The 9,860-nt window shown below is 42.0% G+C and overlaps 1 protein-coding gene across 5 annotated transcripts in view; it reads right to left on the bottom strand.

Annotated features, from left to right (window-relative positions):
* Positions 1 to 9,860, bottom strand: part of CUNH2orf42 (chromosome unknown C2orf42 homolog) — a 79,982-nt gene that overhangs the window by 28,431 nt on the left and 41,691 nt on the right. For all 5 annotated transcript variants that reach the window (XM_006151277.3, XM_006151278.2, XM_027772982.1 and 2 more), the window contains exon 7: positions 1,991 to 2,091. In XM_006151277.3, coding sequence (XP_006151339.1) covers positions 1,991 to 2,091 — 101 coding nt within the window. The remainder of the gene's footprint in view (positions 1 to 1,990; positions 2,092 to 9,860) is intronic.

The raw sequence follows: 9,860 nt of genomic DNA, 5'->3' as shown, positions 1-9,860 counted from the left end.
ATTTGAGTCCCAGACCTGGAGGCTTGTTTTCTCACTTTCCTTCTTTCTCTCTCTCTCTCACTCTGTCCCTCTCTGGTCAAATTAAAAATAAATAAATAAATAATGTTAAGTGAAAACAAATTTTTTAAAAAAATAATAAAATAAAATAATGACAATGAATAAAAATAAAAAAAAAAATCCTCCCAGGGTTTAATATAGCATTAATATAAGCCTTTTCTTAGGGTTTCCATAGGTTCTATAGCTACCAATGACTTATTTTGGACCAGAAAATGATGTGGTGGTTAAGACAAAATAAAATAAGTAAATAAATAAATTAGGAAAAGCAGGTGGCAAGGTAGTTAAGGTGACTAGATCCCACATGGCCAACTGCATGGTTTGAATCCCAGATCTGGCAGCTTGATAAACTAGCCAGTGTACATGTGTGTGTGCTTACAGTTCCAAAAGGAGAAAGAAATGGAGGGAAAGAAATTGGTGGGTGACTACCCCTCCATGGGTGCTTTAGCACTCTTTGTCCTCCCTCTGTCTTTCTCTGTAGAGTGCATGTGCCCTCTGGCAAAAAATAAAAATAAAAAAAAAACCCACATTATTTTTCTGAACATAATAATGCCTTGCAATTAAGTGAATCCTAATGTTTCAAATCACATGATGTTAAATATTCTACAATATTCCATTACTGTAGGAAAATTCTTCCTGTAATTTGCAGGATCTGCTTGAAAAAAAATTTCTTTTTTTAAGAGAGAGTTTTTTTTTGCTATAGGGCTCTTTGGAGAGACAGAGAAACAGAAAGCAAGAAATCACCCCTTGGGGAGATGGTCACGCTGTAATTCCTTCTCCTCCATTCTCCTCTTGGGGCCTTGGGCACACATGCACATGCGCCCTTGCGCCCTGTGTGAGTTTTAAGCATCTGGATCCAGGACTCAAACTGCAGTAGACCAGGTAGGCGTTCAGCAATGTAACCATTACACCATCTGCTGGTTCCCCCCAAAATATTTTTAAATGTCTAATGTTTTTCCTCATGAAGTGGAGCAAAAATTAATTAAAGGTCACTTTTCCAAAGAGAATGAAATTGCGATTTGGAAAGGAATGCTTAATTATGCGAGACTCACTGACTTCACATATAGTACATCATTTCAGATGGTTTACAGACTTTCGGGACTAGCAGTTAGCATAATGGCTATGTCGCTGGGCTCCCATGTAGTCGACCGCGGTTTGCATCCTGGACCCAGTGGCTTAAAACTCATACCAGTTGCGTGTGCGTGCGTGCCCGATCCCAAGAGGAGAACGGAGGAGAAGGGATTGCGGCATGGCCATCCCCCGTGAGGGGTGATTTCTCACTTTCTGTCTCTGTCTCTGTCTGTCTGGTGAGAGTATGCGCCCTATAGCAAAAACCTCTCAAAAAAAAAAAAAAAAATGGTTTACAGACTTTCTAGCTGCCTGCCAGTCCAACCTAGGATTCGTGAATGCCACTAGGGGACCACATTGTTTTAATTTTCCTTTATTTATGATAAGAGTAGGTCCGTGCAAGAGAACAAGATGAAGACCCTCTACAGGGTATGACCACTCCACAATTCCTTTCTCCAGCCCTCCACTCTGTCGGATCTTAGGCATTCCCACATGTGCCTGGCAGTTCAGACTGCCTGGGCCAAGGATCTGAACTGTGGTTGTCACATGGGATCTGGCTTCTCTTGAACAGTACAATTCCCCTGTGCCACAGGGCTGGCCCATGGATCATTATTTAATTTATAATGAAAATCCTCTGCTTTTTAATCCCAAAGGTGGAGAAAAAAAGCATACTCCAATTTGACAGCCTTTTTCAAGCCACAGGGAATACACATTAAAATCATAGTCCTAGCTACAAAGCCACAGATATTTCTAAAGAATCTCTTAGTATGTGGCATCTGTAATTGAACGAATTGGTGCAAACGTGCTCCTGACACTCGCTTTCCTCTCTCCCCTTCACCCTCCCACTATTACAGAGATAAACTCTTACCTCAGGGGTGTCTAAGATTTGTTTGACTTGCAGGATATTAGTGATATGCCAGGTATACTTGGAAAAGGTTCCCAGGGGCAAGGCGTCTTTCCGAATAAATGCTTCAAAGTAAAAAAGGAACAAAATTAGGCTTTCAAAAGACAACATTCTCTTTCACTGAAATATGTGCTACCCAACTTCTAGAGAATTCAATTCAGCGCTATTCTTTCTTTATATAGAATCTCAGCACTTTAAAAAAAAATCTGGGACCAGCAGATGGTGCAGTTGTTGAGGCACTGGATTCTCACATGGCCAACCACAGCTTGAGTGCCAGACCTGGGGACACATTCTCTCTTTCTCTCTCTGGTGAGTACATATGCCCTAAAGCAAATTAAAAAACAGTAATAATAATAAATTAATTTGGGAACCAGCAGTTAGCGTAATGGCTATATCGCTGGATTCTCACGTAGACGACTGCGGTTTGCATCCCGGACCCGGTGGCTTAAAACTCATGCCGGGCACGTTGCCCAAGATCCCGAGAGGAGAATGGAGGAGAAGGGAATGTGGTGTGGCCAATCCCCCTGGGGGGTGATTTCTCACTTTCTGTCTCTCTGTCTCTCTCTGTCTGTCTGGCGAGTGCATGCGCCCTATAGCAAAAACCTCTCAAAAAAAAAATTCGATATTCCAGGAGCAAATATTAGGTTGTTGGGAAAGTCATGTTTTCCTATGTAACAATGTTTCATGATGCATTTTTCCCGACAACCTAATATATACAGGGTTTGGCAGAAATGTGACAAACAATTGACATATATTTCTGCTATATGAAATCTGTGATACTTCTTTGAGAGGCTACTTATTTTTGCTACCTTAGAAACGTGTTTGTGAGAATCAGCAGGTGGCATGGTGGTTAAGGCACTGGATAATCCCACATGATTGACCAAGTTCAAGTCCTGGACCTAGTGGCTTGCTTTCTCACCTTCTCTCTCTCTCTCTTTCTCTTTCTCTCTCTGTCTATTTCTCTCTGGTAAAATAAAAAATGAAGGAATAAATAAATAAAGTTAAATAAATAATTCTTTAATTAAAAAAAAAAAAAAAAGAAATGTGAAATGTGTTTGCTGGGGGGGGCCGGCAGGTAGCTTAGTAGTTAAAAGCACTGGACACCTACATGGCCAATCGCGGTTCAAGTCCAGGACCTGGTGTCTTGCTTTCTTGCTTCCCCTCTTTCTTGCTTTCTGTCTCTGGCCAAATTATTTTTTTAAAGAATTATTTTATTTAACTTTATTTATTTATTTTAATTTGATCAGAGAGAGACAGTGAGAGAGAGAGAGAGAAAGTGAGAAAGCAAGCCGCCAGGTCCAGGACTTGAACCACAGTCGGCCATGTGGGTGTCCAGTGCCCTCAACTACCACCCCACCTACCAGCCCCTCTCTGGTCAAATTTAAAATAATAATAATATCAAATTTAATTAAATAAATAAATATACTAAAAAAAAAAACAAACATGTTTTGTAAACTTACACACACAAGACTCTATTATAAGATAGCCTCTTGGGACCAGCAGATGGCATAATGGTTATGTCACTAGACTCCCATATGGTTGAACATGGTTCGAGTCTCAGATCTGGTGGTTTAAAACTCACGCTGGGCACATGTGTGTGCATTCCCAAAATCCTGAGAGGAGACAAGAAGACGGGATTGTGGCATGGTCATCTCCCCTGGGGGGTGATTTCTTGTTTTCTCTTTCTCTCTCTCTCTGTCTCTCCGTTGAGTGCACATACATCCTATAGCGAAAATCTCTCTTTAAAAATAAACAAAACAGGGGCCGGCAGGTGGTGTGGTAGTTAAGGGTGCTGGACTCCCATAAGGCTGGCCGTGGTTCAAGTCCCGGACTTGGTGGCTTGCTTTCTCTCTCTCTCCTGCTCTCTCTCTCACCCTGTCCCTCTCTAGTCAAATTAAAATGAAATAAATAATAAAGTTAAATAAAATTAAATAAATAAATAAACAAAACAAAAAAACAGCCTCTCACAGCTTTAGATATAACAGTGGTCAAATCTTAGTTCTTAATTTTGAAAGTTGTTCGTAAACTGTCAAGAATTATGGAGTATGAGCTAAAATTTTTAGCTATGCAAAGTAAATGTTTGTGGAAAAATGTAAAAATAAATAAATGAAAGGAAAAAAAGAAAAAAATAAACAAACAAATCTTAGTTCTTAAAATAATTACAGGGGGCCGGGGCAGCAGATAGCAAGGAGGTTAAAAGTGCTGGATCCTGGGGCTGGCAGGTGGCATGGAGGTTAAGGCCTTGGACTCCCACATGGCCAAGATGTTTTGAGTTCTGGATCTGGCAGCTTTCTCTCTCTCTCTGTTTAAATGAATGAATGAATGAACAAATTATATAATTCTTTAAAAAAAAAAAAGTGCCTGGATCCTAAATGCTAACTGAGCAGAGTTGGAGTCCTGAACCTGGCGACTTGAAAATCATACTGGGCTCATGTGCGTATCCAAAATCCTGAGAGGAGAATGGAGGGAGAAGGGATTGCAGCATGGCCATCCCCCCAGGGGATGACTTTTCATTTTCTATCTTTTCTTCTGTCTCTATCTGACTGAGTACAAGTACCCTATAGCAAAAAATTATTAAAAAAGAAAGAAAAAAAATTACACAGGAGGCAGCCACGCTGATGCAGAGAAATGTAATAGGTCGCCATAGTGGGGCCACATGGGAAGCTCCTAGGCTAGGTTTGGGAACTGAGGTCTCCCTGTGAATGTGAGGTGCATGCGCATGTGCTGGTAATCTAGGCTGGTTGAGGCTGGGGTGGATTGTGGAGTAAAGACCCTGTTGGTTATGCGGTCTCTCTATCCTGGAAGAAATAAATAAACTTCAAAAAAAAAAATTACACAAAGTTTAAGATTGCTGATATGCTTGCCAATCCACTGCTCTGCCTTTAGGAATATAAAGGGGTCCCAAAGGCTCTACAAAAATAAGAGAGGGGTTAAAATGAACATATTAGGCCAAAAGCTTAAACTGGAGGGAGACTAAACACTCTCAAACACGGTCTGAAAAGTCAGATAAGTGATGAAGACAAAAGTTAGGCTTTTTTTTTTTTTTAAGAATTATTTTATTTAATTTTATTCATCATCATTTTGTTATTATTTTAATTTGACCAGAGAGATACAGAAAGAGAAAGAAAGAGAGACAGAGGGAAAGTGAGAAATCAAGCTGCCAGGTCCAGGATTTGAACCGTGGTCAGTCACATGAGAGTCCAGCACCTCAACCACCATGCCACATGCCAGCTCCATGGTTTTTGTTTTCATTTTTAAGGGTGTCTGCTCATGCTAGCCTTGAACTCACAATCTTTTTACCTCCCTTTCTCCAAAGGTAAGTGACAGGAGTGTGCCACGACATCCAGCATTTTAGGTTGGATAGGACCCTGACCCCAACCTCCTATGTGTTCCCTATATGGTCCCAGCCTGTGATGCATAGTGCCTCAGCGGTGCGAACATCATGGCTGGGCCATGACGAAAATTCATTTTTCTTTTTCTTTTTTTTTTTTTAGAGAGATTTTTGCTATAGGGCACATGCACTTGCCAGAGAGACAGAGACATACAGAGAGATAGAAAGTGAAAAATCACCCCCCCCCCCGGGGGAGGGCCACGCTGCAATCCCTTCTTTTCCATTTTTCCCTTGGGATTCTAGGCACATACACACATGTACCCAGAGTGATTTTTTTTTTTTTTGGAGAGGTTTTTGCTATAGGGTGCATGCGCTCGCCAGACAGACAGAGAGAGACATAGAGACAGAAAGTGAGAAATCACCCCCCAGAGGGGATGGTCACGCCACAATCCCTTCTCCTCCATTCTCCTCCCAGGATCTTGGGCATGCATGCACACGCACCCGGCATGAGTTTTAAGCCACCAGGTCCGGGACCTGAACCGCGGTCGACTATGTGGGAGTCCAGCGACATAGCCATTACGCTAACTGCTGGTTCTCCCCAGAGTGATTTTCAAGCCAAGACTTGAACTGCAGTTGACCACATGGGAGTCCAGTGATGTAACCATTACACCATCTGCTGGTCCCCAAGGCAAAGTTTTTTTAAAAGAAATATTTATTTAATTTTATTTATTCATTCAGTGATTTTAGTATGACCAGAGAGAGACGGGGGTGTGGTGTGAGTGAGAAAACAAGCCACTGGATCTGGGACTCAAACCATGGTCGGCCACGTGAGAGTGTCCAGCGCCCTAACACCATGCCGCTTGCTGCCCACCTCCCCAAGGCAATGATTTTTATGGCCACAAACACAATGACTCGTAACCTGCACTATTCAAAAATAGACCTCAAGAAATCAATATTATCAAATAGGAACTTACTAAAAAGCATGGCTTCTAGTAGTTGTTACTTTTAGGCTAATTGCCACTGAGCATTTCTAACTTCTTCCTTGTCTCTCCCTTACTTCCTTACAATATCAATTAGTAACTCGATATTGCATAAAGAAAGATGTTATACAAAATGAAGAAACGAGCCTGGACTGATAATAATTACTAAATATTCCAAGCCTAAAATTATTACTCTAAAAATCTTCATCAAAAATTGGAATAGGGACCAGTAGTTGGCATAATGGCTGTCGCTGACCTCCCATGTAGTCGCCCACTGTTCGAGTCCTGGACCCGATGGCTTAAACTCACTCTGGGTGCGTGTGCGTGTGTTCCCAAGATCCCGAGAAGAGAATGGAGGAGAAGGGATTGCGGCATGGCCATCCTCCCTGGGGGGTGATTTCTCGCTTTCTGTCCCTCTTTCTCTCTGTCTCTCTCTGTCTTTCTGGCTAGCACATGCACCCTATTGCAAAAACCTCTCAAAAAAAAAAAAAATTGGGAATCAGGGGCCAGCAGGTAGCATGGTATTTAAGGGTGCTGAACTCTCACATGATCAACTGTGGTTCGAATTCCTGACCTGGCGGCTTGCTTTTATTTTATTTAACTTTATTTATTTATTTATTTTAAAATTTTATTATAATTTGACCAGAAAGGGAGAGAGAAAGAAAGAGACAGTGAGAGCGAGAGAGAGAGAGGGAAAGTGAGAAAATAAGTCGCCAGGTCTGGGATTCGAACCGTGGTCAGCCATGTGGGAGTCCAACACCCTTCTTTACTTATTTATTTATTTTATTTTATTTGACCAGAGAGAGAAAGAGAAAGTGAGAAAGTAAGCTGCCAGGTCCAGGACTTAAACCGTGGTCAGCCATGTGAGAGTCCAGTACCTTTCTTTCTTTCTTTCTTTCTTTCTTTCTTTCTTTCTTTCTTTCTTTCTTTCTTTCTTTCTTTCTTTCTTTCTCTCTTTCTTTCTTTCTCTTTCTCTTTCTCCTCTCCTTCTCTCCTTCTCTCCTTCTCTCCTTCTCTCCTTCTCTCCTTCTCTCTTTCTCTCTTTCTCTCTTTCTCTCTTTCTCTCTTTCTTTCTTTCTTTGACCAAAGAGGGACAAAGAGTGAGAGAGCAAGCTGCCAGGTCCAGGACTCAAACCGCAGTCAGCTATGTGGGTGTCCAGCACCCTTAACCACCTGCCAGCCCCAATAAAATAATTCTTTGTAAAAATATTGAAAATCATTAAGAAGTTTCAACTTTTTTTAAAAAAACTCTTTTTTTAATTATTTATTTTATTTTATTTATTCATTCATTTATTTTTTAGTTTGAGCAGAGAGAGACAGACGGTGAGAATGAGAGAGAGAGAGGAAGTGAGAAAGCAAGCCACCAGATTCAGGACTTGAACCCTGGTCGGCCATGTGGGAGTGTCCAGCGCGTTAACCACCATGCCACCTGCAGGTCCCCAACATTTTTTTTTTTTTAAGAGAATTTTTGCTCTAGGGCACATGTACTCACCTGAGTGACAGAGGGACAGAAAGCAAGAAATCATCCCCTGGAGGGGATGGCCACACTGCAATCCCTTCTCTTCCATTCTCCTCTTTGGATCTTGGGCATGCACACACAAGTACCTAGCTTGAGTTTTAAGCAGTCGGGTCTGGGACTTGAACCACAGTTGACTACAAAGGGAGTCTAGCAACGTAACTATTACGCCATCTGCTGGTACCAAAAATTTATGATTTTTTTTTTTTTGGAGAGGTTTTTGCTATAGGGCATGTGCACTTGCCAGAAAGACAGAGAAAGACAGAAAGACAGAAAGCGAGAAATCATCCCCCGGGGGGGGGGTAAGGGATGTGCCACGCCACAACCCCTTCTCCTCCATTCTTAGGATCTTGGGCACGCACGCACGCACATGCACCTGGCGTGAGTTTAAGCCACTGGGTCCAGGACTTGAACAGTAGATGACTACATGGGAGTCCAGCAACATAGTCATTATGCCAACTGCTGGTCCCCAAAGTTTTAGTTTTTAATAAGAGTATCTATCCAAGGGCCAGCAGGTGCATGGTGGTTAAGGTGGTTAATGACCAACTGTGGTTCAAGTTCCAAACTTGGCAGCTTGCTTTCTCACTTTTATCTCTTACTCTCTCATTCTCTGGCCAAACAAAAATAAATAAATAAAATTTTTTTAAGTTTGTTGATTTTTTAAAAAATTAATGTTATTTATTTATTCATTTATTTATCTTAATTTGACCAGAGAGGGACAGAGCAAGAGTGTGTGTGTGTGTGTGTGTGTGTGTGTGAGAGAGAGAGAGAGAGAGAGAGAGAGAGGGAAAGTGAGAAAGAAAGGCACCAGGTATAGGACTTGAACCATAGTCAATCATATGGAAATCCAGCACCATTAACCACCACGTCACCTGCCAGCCCCAGTAAAATAATTCTTTAAAAAAAAAAAAAGATTGACCTTTTAAAAAAAAGAACAAAAGAGTATATATCCAGAAAATATCAAACTTCTTCAAGTTGCACCTTTTTTATATTTCATTGAATTCTTTTTTTTTTTTAATTTAAAAAAATTTCTTCCAGGGAACCAGCAGTTAGCGTAATGGCTATGTCGCTGGACTCCCACGTAGTCGACCGCGGTTTGTGTCTCGGACCCGGTGGCTTAAAACTCACGCCGGGCGCGTGTGCGTGCGTGCCCAAGATCCTGAGAAGAGAATGGAGGAGAAGGGATTGCGGCGTGACCATCCCCCCTGGGGGGTGATTTCTCGCTTTCTGTCTCTATGTCTCTCTCTGTCTGTCTGGCGAGCGCACGCGCCCTACAGTGAAAATCTCTCCAAAAAAAAAAAATTTCTTCCATGAAGGGCCAGCAGGTGGCATGGTGGTTAAGGGTGCTGGACTCCCACATGGCTGACCGCGGTTTGAGTCCCAGACCTGATGGCTTACTCACTCTCTCTCTTTCTCACTCTGTCCCTCTCTGGTTAAATCAAAATAAATAAGTAAAATAACTAATTTTTTTAAAAGTTAAATTAAAGAATTCTTTTTTTGGGGGGGGGTTGGTTTTTGCTATAGGGTGCGTGCACTCACCAGAAAGACAGAGAGAGACAGAGAGACAGAAAATGAGAAATCGCCCCCCAATCCCTTCTCCTTCATTCTCTCGGGATCTTGGGTACGCACGCACACATGCCCGGCATGAGTTTTAAGCCCTGGGTCTGGGAAACGAACTGCGGTCAACTACGTGGGTGTCCAGCGACATAGCCATTATGCTAACTACTGGTCCCAAGAATTCTAAAAGTTTCTCCAATGAGTGAGAGGAAAAGAAACAGACGGAGAGAGGGGCAGCACCCGAACAAGGTCTTGAGGCATGCAGTTATCCCAACAGGATGCTCACATCATGATCCACCCATGCCTTTAGCCAGCCTGCAGTCATGGGCACATGAGTACTCAGCAAGGACTCTGGACCTGAACTTGGAACGTTCCCATCTGGGATTTTCTCACAAAGCATCACTGATGCACTATTGTCTAGCTCCCTTCCATAAACTCTTTTTTATTTTT

Source organism: Tupaia chinensis, unplaced genomic scaffold, assembly GCF_000334495.1.
Source record: "Tupaia chinensis unplaced genomic scaffold, TupChi_1.0 Scaffold000316_1, whole genome shotgun sequence".
NCBI lineage: Eukaryota > Metazoa > Chordata > Mammalia > Scandentia > Tupaiidae > Tupaia > Tupaia belangeri.
This window is presented reverse-complemented; position numbering and strand designations above follow the sequence as displayed.